The 24,991-nt window shown below is 43.8% G+C and overlaps 1 protein-coding gene across 1 annotated transcript in view; it reads left to right on the top strand.

Moving 5' to 3' along the window:
- MYO5C (myosin VC) overlaps window positions 1-24,991 on the top strand; it is a 117,707-nt gene that overhangs the window by 56,235 nt on the left and 36,481 nt on the right. The window contains exons 15-27 of the mRNA XM_025295604.3: window positions 1,061-1,195; window positions 2,042-2,139; window positions 3,742-3,828; window positions 4,292-4,403; window positions 7,423-7,634; window positions 10,108-10,273; window positions 11,826-11,972; window positions 13,897-14,061; window positions 15,293-15,386; window positions 16,200-16,263; window positions 20,080-20,260; window positions 24,506-24,599; window positions 24,887-24,950. Of these exons, the coding sequence (XP_025151389.2) occupies window positions 1,061-1,195; window positions 2,042-2,139; window positions 3,742-3,828; window positions 4,292-4,403; window positions 7,423-7,634; window positions 10,108-10,273; window positions 11,826-11,972; window positions 13,897-14,061; window positions 15,293-15,386; window positions 16,200-16,263; window positions 20,080-20,260; window positions 24,506-24,599; window positions 24,887-24,950 (1,619 nt within the window). The remainder of the gene's footprint in view (window positions 1-1,060; window positions 1,196-2,041; window positions 2,140-3,741; window positions 3,829-4,291; window positions 4,404-7,422; window positions 7,635-10,107; window positions 10,274-11,825; window positions 11,973-13,896; window positions 14,062-15,292; window positions 15,387-16,199; window positions 16,264-20,079; window positions 20,261-24,505; window positions 24,600-24,886; window positions 24,951-24,991) is intronic.

Here is a 24,991-nt window from a genome sequence, read left to right as displayed (position 1 = left end):
CAGTTTCCCAAATAAGCCTGAACACTTCCCCTAATGGTCATAAATAAATCACAGGCCATGGAAACTTCAGTTATTAAAATTGATTTATGACAGAGAATTCAATGTAGAAATAGTCTGTATTTTGTGTACCAAATTAGTTGACATAATTTACCGATTGTTTACTCACCCCAGGCCAGCTTGGGGTCCAGCATGCTGAATTCCTCAAGAGGGATTCAGATTGCCATGAAGCACAGATGGGTCTCTCCACTAAACCCACAAGCTATCAGAGGCCTGGGAATTTCAGATTCACTTGTTCCATGGGGGCTACAGGATACATCAGGCAAGAACTCTCCCCCAAAGGAGATTCTCAATGTCTGATTTAAAAGAAGAAAACATAAGGTCTTCTCCAAGAGATAAGGCATTTAAAGGAAAAAGTGATGTGGAGTAGAAAGTAGTGTCTTAAAAAAAGGTACAGATTAAAGATTAAGATAACTCAGAGGAAGTTGGAATTAATATGTGCTGTGACACCAGGAAAGGTATTCTTAAGGGAGTGGGACTGAAAATATTATAATAGAACCTTAAATAATGGGTAGGGTTTAGATAGCATCACCAACTCATTGGACATGAATTTGAGCAAATTCTAGGAGATGGTGGAAGACAGAGGAACCTGGCAGGCTGCAGTCCATGTGGTCACAAAGAGTCCAGCACAATTTAGTGACTGAACAACAGTTAAATCTGTAGGGCTAAGAATGTGAGGTTAGGAGGGAAGAGATTCCAAGTGCAGAAGCAACATGAGCCGAGGCACAGAAGGAGGAAGATTATCTCGTTTTCTGACTCTTGGAGTGATACCCACATACAGACATTCACATGGTTTCCTTCCTGCTCTTGTTCCTGGGAAAGAAACCATCAGTCATCCCCAGTGAGGGTGATCCCCCTGTGGAACTGAGATTTGGCCAGGATGGTTACTTTACCCACCACTGGTTTAGACAGGTTGGGATTATGGTGACCTTTTCCTCGATTATACCAGCTGAGGACTGTGGGCAAACACTTTTGACATTAAAATCCTCTCTGTTCTTCTTAGTTTCATCTCTGTGCCAACTTTTTTCAAGAAAATCCAGTTCCTTCTTCCCCGTTTGGTTCAGCGATCACAGTGAAATCTGCAAAGCCAGTCATCAAGCCAAACAACAAGCATTTCCGGAGCACCGTGGGGAGCAAGGTACCCAGAGAGTGGCTGAGGGCCCAGCCAGGCTGAGGGCAGGGATCAGGGCTGGGTGGGACCATTCTGGGCCTGGACACTGTGCTGTGCTCAGTCGTATCTGATTCTTTGTGACCCTTTGGACTATAGCCTGCTAGGCTCCTCTCTCCATGAGATTCTCCAGGCAAGAATACTGGCATGGGTTGCCACACCCTCCTCCTGGGGATCTTCCAGACCCAGGGATCAAACCCATGTCTCTTATGTCTGCCGCACTGGCAGGCAGATTCTTTACCATTGCATTACCTAGGAAGCCATGGACATGGACACTGGCACTGGGTTTCTTCAAATCTAATATAAATGCAAAGAAGAGTAGTAGTTCATCGTCATGGTGCCTCCACCTCTAAGGCTACACGCACCTGAGCAAACCGTATGTTTGCACAATAACCTGACTCACTAAGCCCTTGGCTGTTGGGGAGTATTGGACAGAGAACTGCCCTGTCCGTAAAAGTAGGATATGCTGAGATAAACCTAGTCATAGACTAAAACCTTTCATAATAGATGTTGATGCATGAATTTCATTTTTCCTCTTCTTGAGTAACTTATCAAGGTTGAACCTCTTTTTTTAACTTTCTATTTTATACTGGAGTATAGCTGATTAACAATGTTGTGATAGTTTCAGATGAACAGCAAGGGACCCAGCCATACATATACATGTATCCATTCTCCCCCAAACTCCCCTCCCATCCAGACTGCCACACGACATTGAGCAGAGTTCCCTGTGCTATACAGTAGAGACCCATTTTTCTTTTAACCTTCATCTAAGCGTTATATTCAGGGCAATGTTTGTCACCTGACCTTGTTTCCTAGTTCCGCAGCTCTCTGTACTTGCTCATGGAGACACTCAACGCCACCACTCCCCACTATGTCCGATGCATTAAGCCAAATGATGAGAAACTGCCCTTTGAGTAAGTGTTCTGCAACAGAGGAGGGTGGGGGCAAACACCGAGAAAGCTGTCTCTGTCATGATGTTGGAGAATTTGCTTATAATTGTCTAGAACTTTACTATTTCTGGGTTTTTAAATGATTCAAAACAAGTCTGCCCTCTACATCTAGTATTAGTTCAACCCCTCTGGCTAAGCCGGCTCATCTCCAGGATTAAGCAAAGGGGCTAAATCTGAAAGAATTATTCTACGGCTAGGGCTTATGCAACTGAGAAAGCCAGAACATTTTCCTTGATGGTAAAAATTTGTATGTGTTTTCAGTAGAAAGGCTGTAGAGGGGTCTGAAGTTTTGCCTTCAAACCTGGCATGAGGTCTTAAGCTTGTTTTCTGGGGCCCCAAGAGGAAGACCCGAACCCATGAGTAGAAGTTACAGAGGGTCTCTTAGGTGACTCGAGCTGAGAGGCACCTTAGGGGCTCTACTGTCCTGTGTCTGGGGTCCTCAGAGGGTCAGACCTAGGCCAGAGGGCCACCTGGGGAGTGTCTTGTACAGGGAACATAGCAACGTGTGGGTGCTAGGATGGGTGAACTTGGATGTTTCTCTCACTCTGGTTGTCGTTTCCCCACAAAGCTGCTCCCTGCCCTCTTGGTCAGAATCAGCTGCTCCCAGAGGAGATGCTTTCAGTTCTTCCCCATTGAGAATAATGTTTACTGGGGGTGTATCATACAGGGCCTTTATTATGTGGAAGTAGGTTCCCTCTTTACCACTTTCTGGAGAGTTTTTATAATAAATAAATGTTGAATTTTGTTGAAAGCCTTTTCTGCATCTATTAAGATTAGCATATGGTTTTTTGGAGCCCTCTAGATGATCATACTATAAAGAGTAAAACAGATGTTAAAAAGTTAGTTTGAGGTAAATATTTTGAAAGTCAAATTACTGAAATTAAGTTACTGTGTATCTACCAAAAACTTTTAAACATTTATTCATTTGAATCTAAAAACTGAAGCAGATTTTCATGATCTATTTCTCCTAAATGTTTGTTATTTATTAATTGTTTTCTTACAATAATTTAAAGTTTTTTTATCAAGACATAAAATATTTTTAAAATGTTGTGGTTCAAAATTATAGTAAGTACAGAACAACAGTTTGGATGTAGACCTAGGGAATACATTCATCTTAGCCCAAGTGATGGCATACCATCATAATGAAGAATGGTAGATTAAAGAAGTTCTATATTTATGTAAGTATATATATTCTGCTTCATATTTATTATTTTAATAACCTAAATTTCAATAGTTTACTTTTAATTGGAACTATTCTCAAATGTCATACATTCTTCAACTATTAATTCACACTGGATAGTCTTTAGAAAGCTGATTTGAAACTCCAAAAAAAAAGTAACAATCAACTGGTCCTTTCCGTGTCCTCAGTGTGGCTTCTGAACTGTTCCACAGAGGTGCTACCCTCAATGACATCCAACATGTATTTATCAAGTATCTGCTGGGCTTGGGGGTCAGACAGGCAGATCCTGGTCCCCAGGAGCTCACAGTCGGGGCAGGTCTGCTACACTGTTTATGGGCCTGTTTGTCAACTATGATGGTTTAACACGTGATCAAATCGTCCTTAAGGTTTGACTCCAAAAGAATTGTTCAGCAGCTGCGAGCCTGTGGCGTCTTAGAAACGATTCGCATTAGTGCCCAGAGCTACCCTTCTAGGTATGTTGTCAGCTCCTCATGTGGGGGGAAGAGTGTCCAACTTCAGGTCTGTGCTGAGAACCAAGGCAGGGAGGAACTGCCTTGTGTTCCGGCAGATCTGTCCATAAGATATCCCACCATGCTGTGGGAAGGTCAGAGAGGGTGATAGATGGGCAGCATGGTAGACAGAGGCCACCGTCACCACCCGCCACCCCATCTGTCCTAGTGAGGGTCACCTGCTGCCCCCCCAGGGCTCCTGGGACAGTGGTCTGGAGGGGGCGGGGGAGACAGTTGTTGAAGTGGAGCATTAACAGAAGTCATCCAGGGAGCACACAAGTGTGCTCAGGTGAGGCTTGGGCGGTGTCCCAGCATCTCTGGGTCAAAGGTCAAGGCCCCCAAAACAGTGGCAAGTAAGCCTGTGGGGTCCACAGACAGCATGTGCTTTCCTCCAGCCTGCCTCCTCAGGTCTGCCTTGGTTTTCCAGGTGGACATACATTGAGTTCTACAGCCGCTATGGGGTCCTCATGACCAAGCAGGAGCTTTCATTCAGCGATAAGAAGGAAGTGTGCAAATTGGTCTTACACCGGCTCATCCAGGTCAGTCCTCCTTCCTGGAATCAAGGGCTCCCAAGCACTTGCCTCATCTTTGCCTGTGTCTCGGGGCCGTAAATGTCATGAATGCCTGGGAAGAAAGAAGATGTGCCCGAGTGTCTGTGTGCTAAAGAGGTCAGAGCAGACTAACTCATGGAGCATCATCTCCCAACAGCAGGACTCGTCTTCAGGGTCCCTCCCCTACCCCACCAAGTCCTCCTGTCCTGCTGGACTCTCCTGCAACCCAGCAACTTCTGTGGGCCTAACTTATGTTACACATTCAGCTACACAGTCATTAAGCCAGGTCGTGGCTCTCAGTGTGGATTTAGAGGGTTGTTGAAGCCATGAGTTTTGACAGAAAAGAGATGGGGGAAGTAGCTCTGATGGCCAGGAGAGGAGTGGTGTCCAGTTCAGTTCAGTTACTCAGTCATGCCTGAAAATGGACTGCAACATGCCAGGCCTCCCTGTCCATCACCAACTCCTGGAGTTTACTCAAACCCATGTCCATTGAGTCAGTGATGCCATCCAACCATCTCATCCTCTGTCGTCCCCTCCTCCTCCTGCCCTCAATCTTTCCCAGCATCAGGGTCTTTTCCAATGAGTCAGCTCTTCGCATCAGGTGGCCAAAGTATTGGAGTTTCAGCTTCAACATCAGTCCTTCCAATGAATACCCAGGACTGATCTCCTTTAGGATGGACTGGTTAGATCTCCTTGCAGTCCAAGGGAGTCGCAAGAGTCTTCTCCAGCACCACAGTTCAAAAGCATCAATTCTTTGGTGCTCAGCTTTCTTTATACTCCAACTCTCACATCCATACATGACCACTGGAAAAACCATAGCCTTGACTAGATGGACCTTTGTTGACAAAGCAATGTCTCTACTTTTCAATATGCTATCTAGGTTGGTCATAACTTTCCTTCCAAGGAGTAAACGTCTTTTAATTTCACGGCACAGTCACCATCTGCAGTGATTTTGGAGCCCAGAAACATAAAGTCAGCCACTGTTTCCACTGTTTCCCCATCTATTTGCCGTGAAGTGATGGGACTGGATGCCATGATCTTCGTTTTCTGAATGTTGAGCTTTAAGCCAACTTTTTCACTCTCCACTTTCACTTTCATCAAGAGGCTCTTTAGTTCTTCTTCACTCTGCCATAAGGGTGGTGTCATCTGCATATCTGAGGTTATTGATATTTCTCCCGGCAATCTTGATTCCAGCTTGTGCGTCTTCCAGTCCAGCGTTTCTCATGATGTACTCTGCATAAAAGTTAAATAAGCAGGGTAACAATATACAGCCTTGATGTACTCCTTTTCCTATTTGGAACCAATCTGTTGTTCCATGTCCAGTTCTAACTGTTGCTTCCTGACCTGCATAGAGGTTTCTCAAGAGGCAGGTCAGGTGGTCTGGTATTCCCATCTCTTGAAGAATTTTCCACAGTTTATTGTGATCCACACAGTCCAAGGCTTTGGCATAGTCAATAAAGCAGAAATAGATGTTTTTCTGGAACTCTCTTGCTTTTTTGATGATCCAGCAGATGTTGGAAATTTGATCTCTTGTTCCTCTGTCTTTTCTAAGACCAGCTTGAACATCTGGAAATTCACAGTTCATGTATAGCTGAAGCCTGGCTTGGAGAATTTTGAGCATTACTTTGCTAGCATGTGAGATGAGTGCAATTGTGTGGTAGTTTGAGCATTCTTTGGCATTGCCTTTCTTTGAGATTGGAATGAAAACTGACCTTTTCCAGTCCTGTGGCCACTGCTGAGTTTTCAAAATTTGCTGGCATATTGAGTGCAGCACTTTCACAGCATCATCTTTCAGGATTTGAAATAGCTCCACTGGAATTCCATCACCTCCACTAGCTTTGTTCGTAGTGATGCTTTCTAAGGCCCACTTGACTTCACATTCCAGGATGTCTGGCTCTAGGTGAGTGATCCCACCATCATGATTATCTGGGTCGTGAAGATCTTAATTGTACAGTTCTTCTGTGTATTCTTGCCACCTCTTCTTAATAGCTTCTGCTTCTGTTAGGTCCATACCATTTCTGTCCTTTATCGAGCCCATCTTTGCATGAAATGTTCCCTTGGTATCTCTAATTTTCTTGAAGAGATCTCTAGTCTTTCCCATTGTATTGTTTTCCTCTATTTCTTTGCACTGATCACTGAGGAAGGCTTTCTTATCTCTCCTTGCTATTCTTTGGAACTCTGCATTCAAATGGGTATATCTTTCCTTTTCTCCTTCACTTCTCTTCTTTTCACAGCTATTTGTAAGGCCTCCTCAGACAGCCATTTTGCTTTTTTGCATTTCTTTTCCATGGCGATGGTCTTGATCCCTGTCTCCTGTACAAGGTCACGAACCTCTGTCCATAGTTCATCAGGCAATCTGTCTATCAGATCTAATCCCTTAAATCTATTTCTTCCAGTGTATAGTCATAAGGGATTTGATTTAGGTCATACCTGAATGGTCTAGTGTTTTCACCATTTTCTTCAACTTTAGTCTGAGTTTGGCAATAAGGAGTTCATGATCTGAGCCACAGTCAGCTCCTGGTCTTGTTTTTGCTGACTGTAGAGAGCTTCTCCATCTTTGGCTGCAAAGATCAGTCTGATTTCGGTGTTGGCCATCTGGTGATGTCCATGTAGAGACTCTTCTCTCGTTTTGTTGGAAGAGTGGTGAAGAGATGGCAAATGAAGAAGAAATGAAGCCTTTCCAGGCACCTCTGCCCTTCTGTGAAAACCACCTGTAAGTGGCTGGAGCTCCCCAGCAGCCCAGTTGAAAATCATCCACAATGCAAACATCCCCCCTCACCCCACAGACACAACCCTCACCCTCCTGTCCACTTCTTCTTCCAAAAAGTCTTTAAACAAAAAAGGCAAAACATTAACTTCCAGGTCACAATCAGTTTTCCTCTTTATGTCAAAGAACAGAGATGTCAAAATAACAATATTGGTGGTGTGTTTGGATCTCTAAACATCTTTTGCAAATACTGCAGAAAATTTGACAGTTTGTTCTGATTATGTCATTTTTCTCTTCCAGGATTCTAATCAGTACCAGTTTGGTAAAACCAAAATTTTCTTCAGAGCAGGGCAAGTGGCTTATTTAGAAAAACTCCGGTTGGATAAACTGAGACAGGGTTGTATTGTGATACAAAAGCATGTCCGTGGCTGGCTCCAGAGAAAAAAATTCCTCAGAGAGAGACGAGCAGCCCTGATCATCCAGCAGTACTTCCGGGGTCAGAAAACCGTGAGGTACGTTGAAACCAGGAGTGAAAATTGGGTAAGTGTTAGTTGCTCAGTCATGTGCCACTCATTGAGACCCCATGATCTGTAGCCTGCCAGGCTCCTCTGTCCATGGAATTCTTCAGGCAATTGGAAATTGGATAGCTATTCCCTTCTCCAGATCTGCCAGACCCAGGGATCAAACCTGGGTCTCCTGCATTGCAGGCAGATTCTTTACCCTCTGAATTGGAACCAAGAAAACTTGAGCAACTGTACGACTTTCTTCCCTATCACCTCCAGGGCCTCTTTTCTCCCAGGACCCAGGTGCAGATGTGTGTGTGGATGCACAGGTGGCTGTGAGCCTCGAGAGCAGACGGGTGTGTCCTTGGGGGCAGGTGGTGCTGACTCTGCATACTGTCCCCACACGGCAGAGGTGGCAACCAAGACCTTGATGAGGGAAAGCCCAATCAGGGTGTTGCTGAAGAGGGCCAGAATTCCTGGGGAGACCAGGTAGACAGGCTGAGCCGCTAGTCCTTGGGAACTGAAAACGCCAAAGGGTGATCAGGATCCAAGTGAAGCTTCTGAGTAAGGACACCACTGACCAGTCTAACTTGCAGGTAGTGGGGGCAGACCATGCCTGAGGAGACCGTGGCAAGGCTCTGCCTGCAAGCAATGAGGCCCCTGGGTAGGGCTGCCCGAGTGGAGGACACAGCCATCCCACCCCTCTGTGAGCGCTCCCAAGAGGCTGTCCTGGGACGGCCAGCGAGACGAGCATCCTTCCTGGATAGCACTGCGTGCATCTCTGTGTCTGCCCAGCCTCCCTCCTTCCCTTGCTGTGATGGTAGTAGGAGAGCCAGGTTTTTAAAGATAGGCTGTGTAGCTCAGGTTCCCTCATCCTGAGCCTTATGCCTGACCGCCAGCAGTATCTGGGCTCCTCCACGTGACTGACACACCACAGCCTTCATCTCAGCCCACCCCAAACTGGGCTTGCCATTCCACCACCCTGCCCCTACCTCCTGGCCCACGCTCCCCTAGGCAACCATCTTACATACACTTACAGTCAGCCTCTCTCTCCCTCTCAAGCCTCTGGTTTCAGTTAATAGCAGGAGTCCCCAGGGCAGGAAATTCCAGAGTTACTGTCTTCCCCAAACTCATGCTTCCTCCGTTTGCCTCCTGTGTCTGTCCTGCTTATTTCATTCCCACACCCCTGCCCTGCATGGAGCCTTCATCATCATTTGTGTTTCACTCTATAGCACAGCCCTCTACCCGCTGCCTCTCCTTCCTGACTTCTAAAGCAGGGCCTCATAGAGCCCCTGCTCCTGCCTCTCATGCTTGCAGTGGCCCCTGTTTCCCAGGGAAGGGCACTCAGCCTTTGACATGGTACTCATGGGTCCCTATGGCTTGGATGGAGCCATAAGCACAGACGCTCTGAGAGGACAGGGATGATACTTGCCTGGTTACCTCTGCATCCATATCTAGGACCCAGCACAGTGAGTGTCACATAGTACGTGTTCAGTAAATACATATTTTGATAACAAACAGTCCCCATCTATTTTTTCTCACCTCACTAACTACCAGTTTTCTCCATGTATCTTATATTCTAGCAACTCCAGACAAATTCTCTTTTTCCGAATGTTTCAGGCACTGCTAAGCCTCCATGTCTTCACCTGTCCCTTAGTCTGAAATGCCTTTTCCAGCCTTTACTGTCTTCAGAAATCCTACTTTTCTGTCAAGCCTGGCTGACATGTCAGTTCTTCCCAAGCAGAATGATAGTTCAGTAAGATCTCTCTTACAGATCTTTTAGTAGTAATTTTATTTTTCTTCTTATCCCACTTGACCATTTCTAAGTCTGTTTTACGAGGTTGTAAACTCTGCAGGTAAGAACTTCCTCCTCACCTCCAGGCCGTCAGATAGGAGTTGACAAACTTTTTCTGTAAGGGCCAAATATTTGGGCTTTTGGGAGTCTTGCAGTTTCTCTCACAACTATTAAACTCTACCTTTGTAGCATGAAATCAGCCATGGGCTATATGTAAATAATAAGTGCGGCTATATTACAACAAAATGTCACAATAGCAGGTGGGAGGGTGCCGCTGTGGCCCCAAGGCCATAGTTTTTCAACCCCTGATCTGGAGGTGCCAGCATGATCTCCCACATGAATGACTAGATGAACGAGCAAGCGCAAAGCCAAAGCACAGTTATGTTGTCACAGCCTCTGTGGGTATGTGAGTGATGGTGGGGTGATCAGCCTGAATGTGAACAGTGGCATAGTTCCCCGGTGGTGCCTCGTTCCTGGAACAGATCCATGTTCGGATCAGGATGGAAAGAAGAAGTAATAACACTGATCTTGACTAGACGTTAGCGTAAACCATTCCAGTGTTTAATGCATAATTTGCAGAACTTTGGAATACGCCTCAGTTAAGAAGTATTGTGCGAGCTGGTTGCTCTGGGGGGGAAGTCAGTGCCCCATTGGCAACAGGTTTACGCTGCATTCTTTTTAACCAAGGAAAGCTGTTACCGCCACCGCCTTAAAAGAAGCGTGGGCAGCCATTGTCATTCAGAAGTACTGTCGAGCATATCTCGTTCGCAACTTGTACCAGCTGATTCGTGTGGCCACCATCACCATCCAGGCCTACACCCGAGGATTCCTGGCAAGGAGGAGGTATCAAAAGGTGTGACTTTCTGAGATATGAATGTCTGTTCATATGTGTCTGCTGCAGCCAGGATTTGGTTTTTGTTTCCAAAGTCTAGGTAGGAGAAAATATCTGCAAGTGATGCTACCAACAAAGGATTAATTTCCAAAACATACAAATAGCTTATACTACTAAACACTGCTACTGCTAAGTCGCTTCAGTCGTGTCCAACTCTGTGCAACCCCATAGACAGCAGCCCACCAGGCTCCCCCGTCCCTGGGATTCTCCAGGCAAGAACACTGGAGTGGGTTGCCATTTCCTTCTCCAATGCATAAAAATGAAAAGTGAAAGTGAAGTCGCTCAGTCGTGTCTGACTCTTAGCAAGCCCATGGACTGCAGCCTACCAGGCTCCTCCATCCATGGGATTTTCCAGGCAAGAGTACTGGAGTGGGGTGCCATTGCCTTCTCCTACTAAACACAACCCAGTCAAAAAATGGGCAGAAGACCTAAATAGACATTTCTCCAAAGAAGACATGCAGATGGCCAAGAGGCACATGAAAAGATTCTCAGCATCACTAATTATTTAGAGAAATGCAAATCAGAACTACAGTGAAGTAGTACCTCACACCAGTCAGATTGGCCATCATCAAAAAATATACAAATAATAAATACTGGAAAGGTTATGGAAAAAAGGGAACACTCCTACATTTTTGGTGGGAATGTAAATTGGTGAAGCCACTATGCAGAACATATGGAGGTTGCTTAAAAAGCTAAAAATAAAGTTACCATATGATCCTGCAATCCTGCTCCTGGGCATATATCTAGAACAAATTCTAATTTGAAAAAATCCACCCACCCCTATGTTCATAGCAGCGCTGTTTACAGTAGCCAGGACCTGGAAACAACCTAAATGTCTATTCACAGATGAATGGATAAACAAGATGTGGTACATACATACCACATACATACCGGAATGTTATTTGGCCATTAAAAAAGTGTGAAATAATGTCATTTGCAGCAACATGGTTGAGGCTTGAAATTATCATAGTAAGTGAAGTAAATCAGAGAAAGACAAATATCATATGCCATCACTTATATGTGGAATCTTTTAAAATGATGCAAATGAACTTATTTACAGAACAGAAATAGGCTCACAGACATCGAAAACAAACATAGGGTTAGTTACCAAGAGGATAGTGGGAGGGGAGTAGAAAAATTAAGACTTTGGGATTAACGTATATACACTACTATATATAAAACAGATAAACTACAAAGACTATACACAGAGTATACACAGGGAACTATATCTCGTAATAACCTATAGTGAAAAAATCTGAAAAAGAATATATATAGGTATAGCTGAATCACTTTGCTGTACACCTGAAACTCATACAACATTGTAAGTAAACTAGAGTTCAATTTTTAAAAATCTGAAAAAAAATAGGTAAACAGAATTGTGTGGGTTGATTACAAAAAATTGGTATTTCACCCTGTAGGAGTATTCTGGTAGTTACATCTTTCAACACTGAAAGAGTTGATGAGAAAAAACAGCAGAGACCCATTTTGCATTTCCCAAAATCTTCTTTTAAAGATGCTGAAGGAACACAAGGCTGTGATTCTACAGAAATATGCCCGGGCATGGCTGGCCAGACGCAGATTTCAGAATATCCGACGATTCGTGCTCAACATTCAGCTCACTTACAGAGTTCAGCGTTTGCAGAAAAAGTTAGAAGACCAGGTAAGTGTTCAGTATGCATCCTTCATATTTACTCTTTCTAACAGATTTATTTTAGTTCCAGACTAGTTCCTTAACTATGCTGTTGATGAAATAAAGTTATTTTAAGGCAAGACAATAAAAATTGAACATAAAATTTTCTCTGCCCTTTGAGCCACAGTGTTATCCCCGTTAGTGGATGTTGTGCATCTGCACTATACAACAACGGGATCCCCTGAGAGGACACAGAAATGTCTATTTAACACCCCGCCCCCACCCCCACAAAAGAAAGCAATTTCCTTCAGGTCCCAACTAGCAAGGTAGCCCCTTAAGAGATAAGAGTCTGCTCAAATCCTGTAAGGGGTCACAGTGATTTGCTATTTGCCTTGTTGGACTGTGTAAAATATCAATATTTTACTTTGATGTATAGCCCTTTGTCTCAAAAGCTTATATACCTGTGTTTTGACCTCTAACAGGTGGAACAGTCACCAGTTTTCTGAAAAACTGTCTCCTGGGTTATAATCCTCAGGTTGACTCAAATAAAATACTTTATTTCTTTTTTAGATTGACTATTGATTAATTTTTTGTTAACACTGTTAAGATTTATGCCCATGTTAGGAGGTTTAAACAGTTTATATGGACTACCTGAGCTAGGAAGCAGAAGTACACTGTAACAGGCTGATACACACAAGTGTGTAGGTTGCACACTGCACCAGGGCACCTGCCCAAGAAAGGAGGGGGAGCTGAAATCCAGTGTGACTTCACTTGCCAGCCCATGTGTCTTGGTGTAGAGTTGTACTGCCTTGAGGCATGAGTGTCTTTTTCTAATTTGCACAAAGATGCTACCTTCATGCCAAGCCATGCTCCCTCGGAGCTGCATTGGTCCACAGGAGTTGCCATTTTTTACTTCCCCAAAGGTCCATGTGGTCTGACTACAGCCCTGCCTAGTTTGGGAAGATTCCCCATTCCGTTCCTACTGATAGGAAAAAAAAAAACCCCAAACTCCATACACCCTCAGTCAGTGTGGGAAGGCTGTGTCCAGATCTATATAACTCATTCCTGCATCTGTCTCAAGTAATAATCAGATTCTCCTCCAATAAACTTTAAAGGTAGTGCTAAGCTGTATCATAGGAGTCCTTGGTGAGTGGGTGAATGTGCAAACCAGAAACTCGAGGTTTTGATACAGTTCCCCCTCCCTGTGTTGTGCAGCAGTCCTGCATATTATGTCGCTGGTATGGAACAGCCCTGAAAAACAGCCCTGACCAGCTGGGAGCAGGGCCTGTGGGAGACCCCACACTGCCTGAGCTGCATTCCAGGTATTCATGTACTAGGGCTGCCATGATAAGCCAGCACAGGCAGGGCAGCTTAAACAACAGATATTTATTTTCTCACGGTGCAGGAAGCTGAAAGTCTAGGATCAAGGTGTTGGCGCCTTTGGTCTCTTCCAAGGTGTCTTTCCTTGGCTTACACATGACCTTCTTCCCCATGTGTCTTCACGTCGTCTCCCCTCCCCTTACATCTGTCCTAATCTCTTCTTATAAAGACACCAGTCATACTGAATCAGGGTCCACCCATGTGACCTCGTTTTACCTTAGTTACGTCTTTTAAGACCAAATCTCCAAATACAGTGACATCCTGAGGTACTGGGGACTAGGACTTCAACATGTGAATTTGGGGAGATGAAGAGGACTCAGTTCAACTCACAGAACTAGGGTTGTCCTGGAGCTCCAGGGTTTGGACCAAAAGATCCCCCAACTCAGGAAAGCATTTGCCTGACCAGCTCTGCCTCCCTATTCTCACCGGGTGAAGATGCTTACGGGCCATTGTGATGATAATCATGGTCAGTGTAAAAAAAACCTCCCACTTAGATGAGAAGTTGCAAGAAGCTAATGGAACAGCTTCTTTATTTTGGATAAACCCCTGAGTATCTGATGTTTCTTTCCTCCAGAACAAAGAGAACCATGGGCTGGTGGAGAAGCTGACCAGCCTGGCTGCCCTTCGGGCCGGTGATGTGGAGAAGATTCAGAAACTGGAATCTGAACTGGACAGAGCGGCCACCCACAGGCAGAATTATGAGGAGAAGGGGATGAGATACAGGGCTTCCGTGGAAGAGGTCTGTGCTGGAAATGACTGTGGACGTAGCTTGTGAGTCTTTCTGTGGAAGAGATCATGGTGCAGCATTTCCCACAGAGATGACTTCTGCACAGAAATCAGATTTTGCAGTTGGCTTTCATTACCAGAGAAAGCCTGCATTTATGAGGAGGGAGATCTGAGGCCTAGAGTCTGGAGGGGAAAGGGGTAAGGGGAAGAGGAGACCTGTGCTTCAAGAAGCACACTGTGAGGTTTTCACTGCCTTCCACTTGTGTGGAGTGATGGAAGGCCTGAGAAAGGGCCCTACTCAATGTTTCCCTCTCATCCAGCATGACCTTGGTCTCCTGTCACTTGTCCACCTGACATGCACCCTGGAAGCATCATCCCCAGGGCAGCAGTGCAAAGCGTGGGCAGGTTTGCATCTCCGTGTCGTAGTAAAAAGAGCAGTAGATGTAAAAACCAGATGTCCCAGGTTGAGATCTTCTCTGTCTGGGAAACTTGGACAAGTCGCTTACCCTCTCTGAATTTTAGTTTCCTCATATGGAAGATGGGAATAACAAAAAGGGACTGACAGAATTACTGTGACGATAAAATTGTCACGTGAAATAGTTTAGCCAAGTGACTCATATAGCCCTGCAAAAGCGTGAGCTGATATTTTCAAACCCATTATTTATTACCATCCATTCTGCACCTTCTAAAGTCCCACAACACCCAGAGTGGTGACAGCTTGGAGTACTAGGGCATCCCTCTACCCTTCCCATGACCAAGTGCCCGGCGGCACTAACACAGAGGCTAGCATCTCCCACACTGCCAGTCACCAGTCATCAGCACCCAGGGGCCCCCCAGCTGCCAGCCCAGCAGAGACTTTGCTGGAGAACTACTGTGATCATACATCCTTCCTGAGTCATAAGACTCTCAAAGTGTGAATCCACTTTATATCATAAATTTCCTACATTTAATGTATGAATACCCTGGCTAAAGGAGTTGCCTTGACTTTGGGAAGACCTTGGATTTGGTTCTTTCTCCTTGATTTCAGCCCTTGTTGGATGAGGCTGGGAACTAGTGTCTATTGAAGTCACATGGAGCCCTTGCATGTGGAGCTAAACACAGCATCTCGCAGTGGGCTGCTGCCAGCTGTTACCTATGGATGGGTGCCGAGACCGAAAAATAACTAATTTAAAAATATGCAGGCAATGGTGATGAAACTCAAAGCAAGGTTTTCAGAAAACCATTTTTTCTCTTCCCTTTGCTAGAAACTGGCAAAGCTTCAGAAGCATAATTCAGAATTGGAAATACAGAAAGAACAAATACAGCTGAAGCTTCAAGAGAAGACTGAAGAGTTGAAAGGTAAAGCCCGAGGTGGCCCGATGCACATTCACCGGTTCACAAGCCTAGTCCTTCAGGAAATAGGCACTGGGTGGGAATCGAGTTTCAGGCTGAACCAGAAGCCTCTGGTGTAATGAGAACACTTTCACTCCACAGAAAATAACTATTTAAATTGTGGCAACTGTACCCTGCAGGTTCACCTGGCTTGTTTCCAACTTTTGTCAGCGCACAGTAGTCCCTGTCTGTGCCTCAGAATCTCCTGGGCCATTTGCAAAGTACAGATGGGTGGGCCGTAAGCCTGGAGCTGTTATATCAGAAGATGGGGAGGGGGTGATGACTGCGGGTAGTGGTAACAGGGATCGTTCAGAATCTCATTTTTTAAAAATTTTATAGCCATCCTCGTGCATTGTCAGGGAAAAGCTGGGATAATGTTTGTGGCTTGCCAAGGATTTGCACTCAAATTTTAGCTCTGGCCAAGTTACCCAGTGTAAGTGGTACCCAGTCCTGGCCCTGAACAAAGACGCCTCCTTAGCACTGAGCCACGTCAGCCCTGGGCTGTCAGGTGCAGACCCTTGGGACCAGCAGCGTCAGTTTCCTTTAGCGTGTGGAGCAGCCATCCGCAGCCTAGCTTGTCCATCTGTACTTGTCCAATTCAGATTCTAATTGCAGAATTCTAATTTATAAAAGATGACAATTACACTCTCATCTTAAGTCCCATTAATAATGAATACCACCTGATTGTTCTTACATTCTTACTTTCTTAAATGTGGCATGAAACAATCAAGGCATTGCTTTTCACACCTATTTCAAAGAGCATTCATTCTCTTTTCACAGAAAAAATGGATAACCTCACCAAGCAGCTCTTTGATGATGTGCAAAAAGAAGAACAACAAAGAGTGTATGAAATCTCGTTTGCTTTAAAGCCACTGCTTCCTTCTCTCTCTGTTGTTTTCTAATTTGCTTCTCAGCTTGCAGGTTGCAGATCACAGACACAGGAGAGCACAGTGCGGATATTTTTAGGAAGTGAGAGACAGCTTTGTGAGAGCTACGTCCCCAAGGGTGCACATTTCAGACACTGCACAGGTTCTGGAGTTATGGGCACAGTGGACCACTGGGAATATCTTGCTTTCTCTTTATTACCAAGACAGTGAGAAGTTCAGAGACTGCCACGTTTTTCAGCTTTAAAGTCCAAGGGTGAAAATTATTGCCTCTTAGACTGTCCTTCTTTGCCCTCTACCCACACATTGTACCTGTAAACTTGACTCTTGTCCCAGACAGTAAGGCGTGTCACTCACCTCACATAAGTTAAGGCAGGTCCAATAGCTCATGTAGCTCAATATAAAAAAAGCAACCCAATCCAAAAAAATGGATGGAAGATCTGAATAGACATTTCTCCAAATAAGACATACAGATGACCAAGAGGCACATGAAAAGATGCTCAGTATCACTAATTATTAGAGAGAGAAAAATCAAAACTACAATGAGGTATCACCTCACACCATTCAGAATGGCGATCATCAAAAAATCTACAAACGATAAATGCTAGAGAGGGTGTGGAGAAAAGGGAACCCTCTACACTGTTGGTGGGAGTAAAAATTAGTGTAGCCTTTATGGAAGACAGTATGGAGGTTCCTTAACTAAAATTAGAGCTACCATATAATCCAGAAATCCCATTCCTGGGCATATATCTAGAGAAAACCATAATTCAAAATATTATATGCACCCCAGTGTTCATAGCAGCACTGCTTACAACAGCCAGAACATGGAAGCAAACGAAATATTCATCAACAGAGGAGTGGACAAAGAAGATGGACATATATATTAATACAATGGCATATTATTACTCTGCCACAAACAAAAACAAAATAATGTCATTTGCAGTGACATGGATGGGCCTAAAGATTGTCATACTGAGTGGAGTCAGACAAAGACAAATAACATGTGATAATGCTTTCATGAGGAATCTAAAAGAATGATAGAAGTGACCGTATTTATGAAACAGAAATAGAGTCACAGATTTAGAAAACAAATTTATAGTTACCAAGGGAGAAAGGGATAAATCAAGAGATTGGGGTTGACATATACTCACTACTGTATCTAAAATAGATAACTAATAAGGACCTACTGTATGGCACAGGGAACTCAGTGCTCTGTAATGATCTATATGGGAGTAGAATTTGAAAAAGAATAGATATGTATAACTGGTGCACTTTGTTGTACAGCAGAAACTAACATTGTAAATCAACTATATTCCAATAAAAATTAGTTAAAAAGACAGGTCCCCATAACCTTGAATTGTACCAGCCCCATGTTTCCTGTCTCAACAAACGCTTTGCTAAGATCTAAAGGCTCCAGTCTGTGCCTCTCTCTCTTAGGGGGTAAATTCACAGGTCTTTAGATCTCCAGACAGGGCTGCATGGCAGAGTGCTGGGAAGAGATGGAACATTCTTGGCATCTCTGTTGGAGGCTAGATGGCACAGTGCTGCCTTGGTGGCAGCATATACAACTTTCCTGTGAAGTTAGTTAGCAGAAGACCCTGGGTCTGGATGAGGGGGCCAGGATGCCAAGAAGTCAGGGGAGAGAGTGTCACTGAAGAACTCCAAGAGTTAATGTACACATACAGTGTTTCATGATCCTACATCAATTTTTTTTCTTTTGATGTATGTGTGTGCATATGTGAAAGTGGCTCAGTCCTGTCCGACTCTTTGCAGTGCTTTGGACTGTAGCCTGCCAGGCTCCTCTATTCAAGGAATTTTCTAGGCAAGAATAACTGGAGTGGATAGCCATTCCCTTCTCCAGGGGATCTTCCCAACCCAGGGATCAAACCCAGGTCTTCTACGTTGCAGGCAGATTCTTTACTGTATGAGCCACCAGGGAAGTCCTTTTGATGTGTAGCTGATTTATAATACTATATTAGCTTCAGGTGTACGACATAGTGGTTCAAAATGTTTATACATTATGCTCCATTTGTAGTTATTATAAAATGTTAGCTATATTCCCTGTGTTATGCAATATATCCTAGCAGCTTATTTATATCATACACAGTAGTCTGTACCTTTTAATCTCCTTCCCCTTTCTTGCTTCTCCACCTTCCCTCCCCCCACTGGTAACCACTAGTTTGTTTTTTATGAGTCTGTTTGCCTTGCTATATTCATTTGTGTTTTGTTTTTTTTTTTAATGTTCCACCTATAAAACACAGTGTCTTTTTCTGTCTGACTTATTTCACTATGCATAAGATCCCTCAGTTTCATCCATGTTGTTGCAAATGGAAATTTTTCTTTTTTATGCCTGAGTAGCATTCCATTGTATATATGTACCACATCTTCTTTATCCATTCATCTGGTGATGGACCCTTAGGTGGCTTCCATATCTTGACTATTGTAAATAGTGCTACTATGAACACTGGGGTGCATGTATTCTTTTAAAATAGTGTTTTCTTTTTCTTTGCATATATATACCTAGGAGTGGAATTGCTGGATCATATTTACATCAGTTTTTAAATAGGACTAGTTAACTTTTTACCTTGAAAAGTCTGTTTTTCCATGAATTCTTAACTTTAGAAGAGAGGAGCTCAGCTCTTGGCATCTCCTGGTCATCTGAGGCCACTTAAGAGCGATCATTTCAAGCAGGGGCTAGAGAGCCAGCCTGAGCTCTTTACAGTCCTCTTCAGCACTCACCCACAGCTCAGTCTGGTCCCTGGTCAGCTGACTGGGAAAGACTTGTCCCATCACAACCCTCTAGAAGCTCAAGGGTCCCACAATCAGTGGGCACACTCCTGGTCAGCTTACAAGTCTTAAGATTCTCTTTACATAAGATTTATTTGCTTCTTCAAATGTATTTTCCTGGACTCAGGAACACTGTAGTTTTTGTTTTGTCTTTTTTTAAATCTGAAAACAAAGTTTAAATGTTTGTTAATATTTATAAGAAGAAAAGAAACAAAATCCTATTGGGAATATGACTCTCTTCCTCAGGATTTTCCCCATTGTACTATAAAAGCAAGTCATAAAATGGACTGAGTTGACAGCCCAGCAGGTGGGAAAATGATTTAATAAACTCACAGAGCTCCTTGGACAGCTTCAATTCTGACTGGGCCCCTGTGGGCTGTGTGGGGCTAGTCTAGGTTCTGTATCTGTCTGGGGTTATTTTCTTGGGCACTTACCCTATATTTAATTGCACAATCTTCTTACAAGGTATTGGCTTTCTGTGGCCTTTGAGGTACCTGGATTTGCTGCAGTTTATTCTAAAATGTTTGACAAGCTGGACCCTTTTCCTTATTAAATGTCCATATTAACTTGTTTAGGACTAAGCCAGGCTGTTCCAGGATCCTTGATTCTAGGCAGGAGACAGGACTTGGCAGAATGTGCCAAGGTCTTTGCTGAGTGAAGCGGTCCCTTTAGGGGACCACGTGGAACTAGGGTGGCTTGAGGGCTATAGTACCCCAACAACCATTGAGTCTTTAAGTTCAGTCTCCCTCTCCTGTGTTCCCTGTGTGTGATCACTGTAGAGCCACGCTCCTCTGATTCTGAAGATGTAAGAAGCTGCCTTAACCTAAGGGGACATAAAAACAGTCTTCTAAAAATAAGGCCACCGTCCTCACAATAGATCTTCACTTGGCTCTTCCTTTCTGAGTCTCCTCTTATTTCCAAAATGCTGTGTAGTTCTAATTAAGGGTAAAGACCTTAGAAATGGTTCAAATTTTTCTTTTGATGCTTAGACTTCTTGAAAAAAGTTTTGAACTGAAAACACAAGACTATGAGAAGCAGATCCAGTCTTTGAAAGAAGAAATTAAAGCTCTCAAGGATGAGAAGATGCAACTGCAGCGTCAGCTGGAAGAAGAGCGGGTCACCTCTGATGGCCTGAAAGGAGAAGTGGCCCGGCTGAGCAAGCAGGCAAAGGTAGGACTCTTCGCTCATCCATGAGCTTTTGGCTGATTTGTCTGACCTGCACAAGACAGAGCGGCTTCATGTCCCCTCTGCTGCTGCTGCTGCTAAGTCGCGTCAGTCGTGTCCGACTCTGAGCAACCCCACAGACGGCAGCCCACAGGATCAGCTAAAAGCATCCAAGCTTGTTTCTCCCTCCATTCTTCAATGCAAACCATTTTAGTGAGATTGGAAAATTTTTAAGCTTCCCCTAGATACGTGAAACACATGTTAATAGAATAGTTGTTACAATTACACAAATATCCTCTTTAATCATCATGGAATAGCCATGCATAGTTTAGAAGATATGTCGTGGACTCATACCTGAATTTCTTAGCAGAACTGCCCATATTCAGACTCTGGGTTCTGATTTCCTACTGTTTAAAATAGTAGATTGGACTGTGGAATCCAGAAGGACCACATATACCTGTGAGCCCTTCATCCTTAGCAGCCACGTAAGACTGATGTCAATCTGGGAGTCACATCATCTGGCTGCAGTTTGTATTTCACGAGATTATGTGGCTGCCCTTGGGGTGAAGTGAGTGAGAGGAAACCACTCACTTCCTCTCTGGTAGCTAAAACTATGATCTAAACTCTTCAGTGTGGTATATTAAGGAGATTAGTCTGATTTTCAAAGAAAATAAACCGATTATCATCATTTATACATGTTATAATAAGCCTATAGGTAAATACCTCTACCTAAATAAGGGCTTCCCTGGTGGCTCAGTGGTAAAGAATCTGCCTGCCAATGCAAGAGATGCAGGTTCAATCACTGGGTCTGGAAGATCCCTTTGAGAAGCAACCCACTCTAGTATTCTTGCCTGGAAAATCCCATGGACAGAGGAGCCTGGTAGGCTACAGTCCATGGGTTGCAAAGAGTTGGACACGACCGAGCAACTAAATAGCAATAGGTAAATACAGATATGACTTGGAACATTTACTTTAACAATACAGAGAGTGGAGCTTGAGGATGGATAGTCCTAGGTCCTGGTAGCTCGCCCTGTGACCCTGAACAATCCATGTAACCCTTTTGCATCTTCAGTTTTCTAGTCATTCTACTCACTTCATAGGCATGTTACAAGGGTGAGGTCATATATGTAAAATGATCAAAACATGCCAACTTGATCTCCTATTTTACCCATTGTGGAAACAAAAACTGTATAAACACTGTTTAAACACTTAGGCCAACTTAGAAAATATCCAGAGATGCGAGGGGAGTTCGGGGGAGTATGGATACAAGTGTGCGTATGGCTGAGTCCCTTTGCTGTTCACCTGAAACTATCACAACATTGTTAATTGGCTATCAGATCAGATCAGATCAGTCGCTCAGTTGTGTCTGACTCTTTGCGACCCCATGAATCGCAGCACGCCAGGCCTCCCTGTCCATCACCAACTCCCAGAGTTCACTGAGACTCACATCCATCGAGTCAGTGATGCCATCCAGCCATCTCATCCTCTGTCGTCCCCTTCTCCTCCTGCCCCCAATCCCTCCCAGCAGCAGAGTCTTTTCCAATGAGTCAACTCTTCGCATGAGGTGGCCCAAGTACTGGAGTTTCAGCTTTAGCATCATTCCTTCCAAAGAAATCCCAGGGCTGATCTCCTTCAGAATGGACTGGTTGGATCTCCTTGCAGTCCAAGGGACTCTCAAGAGTCTTCTCCAACACCACAGTTCAAAAACATCAATTCTTCGGCACTCAGTCTTCTTCACAGTCCAACTCTCACACCATACATGACCACAGGAAAAACCATAGCCTTGACTAGACGAACCTTTGTTGGCAAAGTAACGTCTCTGCTTTTGAATATGCTATCTAGGTTGGTCATAACTTTCCTTCCAAGGAGTAAGCGTCTTTTAATTTCATGGCTGCAATCACCATCTGTAGTGATTTTGGAGCCCAGAAAAATAAAGTCTGACACTGTTTCCACTGTTTCCCCATCTATTTCCCATGAAGTGATGGGACCGGACGCCATGATCTTCGTTTTCTGAATGTTGAGCTTTAAGCCAACTTTTCACTCTCCACTTTCACTTTCATCAAGAGGCTTTTGAGTTCCTCTTCACTTTCTGCCATAAGGGTGGTGTCATCTGCATATCTGAGGTTATTGATATTTCTCCCGGCAATCTTGATTCCAGCTTGTGTTTCTTCCAGTCCAGCGTTTCTCATGATGTACTCTGCATAGAAGTTAAATAAGCAGGGTGACAATATACAGCCTTGATGTACTCCTTTTCCTATTTGGGACCAGTCTGTTGTTCCATGTCCAGTTCTAATTGTTGCTTCCTGACCTGCATACAAATTTCTCAAGAGGCAGATCAGGTGGTCTGGTATTCCCATCTCTTTCAGAATTTTCCACAGTTAATTGGCTATACCCCAATACAAAATGGGCTTGCCTGGTGGCTCAGATGGTAAAGAATCTGTCAGCAACGCAGAAGACCCAGGTTCAGTCCCTGGGTCGGGAAGATCGCCTGGCAAAGGGCATGATAACCCACTCCAGTATTCTTGCCTGGAGAATTTCATGGACAGAGGAGTGTGGTGGGCTACAGTCCATAGGGTCACAAAGAGTTGGACATGACTGAGCTTAATGACTAGACAATGTAAAATAAAAAACAATTTTTAAATGGCCACACAAAAATTCACCAGTTTTGATGTTTGTTTGTTTGTTTGTTTTTCAATTTCACAGGCAAAATTTTATCTGTCCCAAACACTGTTACACCACACTTCAGTAACAGAAGCTGCAGGTTATAGTCTACACATATATGTTCTCCTTGTTTTTTTAATTAAAAACAATAGTAGCGATCTAGACACATGGCTTTCCTGTTTCAATCCCCACCCTCCTTTGTCATGAGTTACAACTCCATGAATGGGTAACATAAATGGAAGGGTTCCATTGTTCAGTGATGCTTCTGTGAGGTGCTTACTTTCACAGATAAGGTGTATACCCTTTTCTCTTCCACTTCCATTACTCTATCTGCCACCTGGGATGTGGGTGGGAGACTGGGGTTCCAGCAGATATTTTGAACCACAAGAACAGGAGCTGCTGAAAGGCATGGTGGAGTAATTGAGCAGGAAATTGCCTGGGACCGTTCTCTCAGTCTTGGATTTTCTATCTCTGTGTTTTAATCAATAACAAAAAAAGGGCACATCTCATTTTTATATTAGCCAAACCTAATCTCAATTGATAAGCCTTCTTAAGAATTACTATCAGTTTAGGGAGATCATATGTATAAACATCTGGCCTTACATCAGTTCCAGCTCATCTCTGAAAATTGTACCTGAAAATTGAGTCATATAAACTAAAAATACTTTGACTATGTTTTCTGTTAAATGCTTGATTTTTAAAGCACATCCCTCCCCATTTTTAAGGCAAGCTGCATATTCAGCTCTGTTTATAAGTACATTTTAAGGAAAAGTAATTTAAAAGCTTTTGTGTTTAATGATACAAATAAATAGCAATCACTTTTTAAAGATGTTGTGAGAGCCAGTTGGACGTGACTGAGCTCAATGACTAGATAATGCAAAATAAAAAAAAATTGTTTAAATGGCCACACAAAAATTCACCAGTATTGATAAAGTTTTTTTTGTTTTAATACACACTGATATGACAACTGTCACAAAAACAGAAAAAAATATCCAGGAGGGGTTATTCATCTCTGTACAGGCCCCACATCTACACAAGTACAAACCTGAGCTCACAGGTGAATGCAGGCAGAATGCGGCCTCCTCCCCACAAGCAGCCTTGTCCCCCTCCTGGACTCAGGCCATGCCCTCCTTGCCAACTCCCACAGACCCTGGCCCTGCCACTTGGTTCCATCTAAGCCTAGCTGGAGCCCGAACCCTAAATAGCTGATGACTCTGCCCACTTCTTTGCGTGCAAGATTCCATCATAGAGTGAGAGAGAACTTGGCCTTTGTGCCTGGGCTTCTCTCAGCTCCCTCACCTCCCCATCCCCACCCCCAGCAGTAAGGACTTACTTTTTCCCTTTATATAGTAGGGGGGCTAACTCGGTTGATACAACCAAGTACATGTGAGAATAACAGTAGCTTAGACAGTTAAACAATACTTTATGGCCAAACTTTATGAGCAGTGATGGCTTAACAAGATTTTAACTGAGAAACTGTGGTGAGGACAGCTTGCGTAGATAAATACACAGTACTAGTGTTCCCTTTGTCTGCTGTAAATTGTGACAGCCCTTTTTTCTTCACATGGTTCTGTCATTGCTGGGATTCAGACGATCTCTGAGTTTGAAAAGGAGATAGAGTTACTTCAGACACAGAAGATAGACGTGGAAAAACATGTGCAGTCCCAGAAAAGGGAAATGAGAGGTAATGAAAATATGAGTCACTGAGTCCATGGCGGGCAGGCTGAAGGCATCATAGGTGTCTCCACTCGGGCAGTGTATCCTTTGGTCTGAGGCTGGTTGGTTGGGTATATGGAAGGTTGAATAGTTGGTTGGCTTCATGATTGGTTGGTTGGATAGCTGGTAAGTTAGCTGATGAGATGGTTAGCTAGAGAGTCTGTAGGGCTAGAGGACTGGGCCCTAAAAAAGGAAATGGGAAAATAGAAATTATGCAAAAATGTAATTTATTCCAGTTCTGCCTTTTCCCCTCAGAAAAGATGTCAGAGATCACCAGACAACTTCTTGAGAGCTATGACATTGAAGATGTAAGAAACAGGTAATCATTTTTGTGTGAACAAGTATTTAGAAACACGTAAC

Source organism: Bubalus bubalis, chromosome 11 (genome assembly GCF_019923935.1).
Source record: "Bubalus bubalis isolate 160015118507 breed Murrah chromosome 11, NDDB_SH_1, whole genome shotgun sequence".
Taxonomy (NCBI): domain Eukaryota; kingdom Metazoa; phylum Chordata; class Mammalia; order Artiodactyla; family Bovidae; genus Bubalus; species Bubalus bubalis.
The sequence above is the reverse complement of the archived record's forward strand: the minus strand, read 5'-3'. Positions and strand labels throughout refer to the sequence as shown.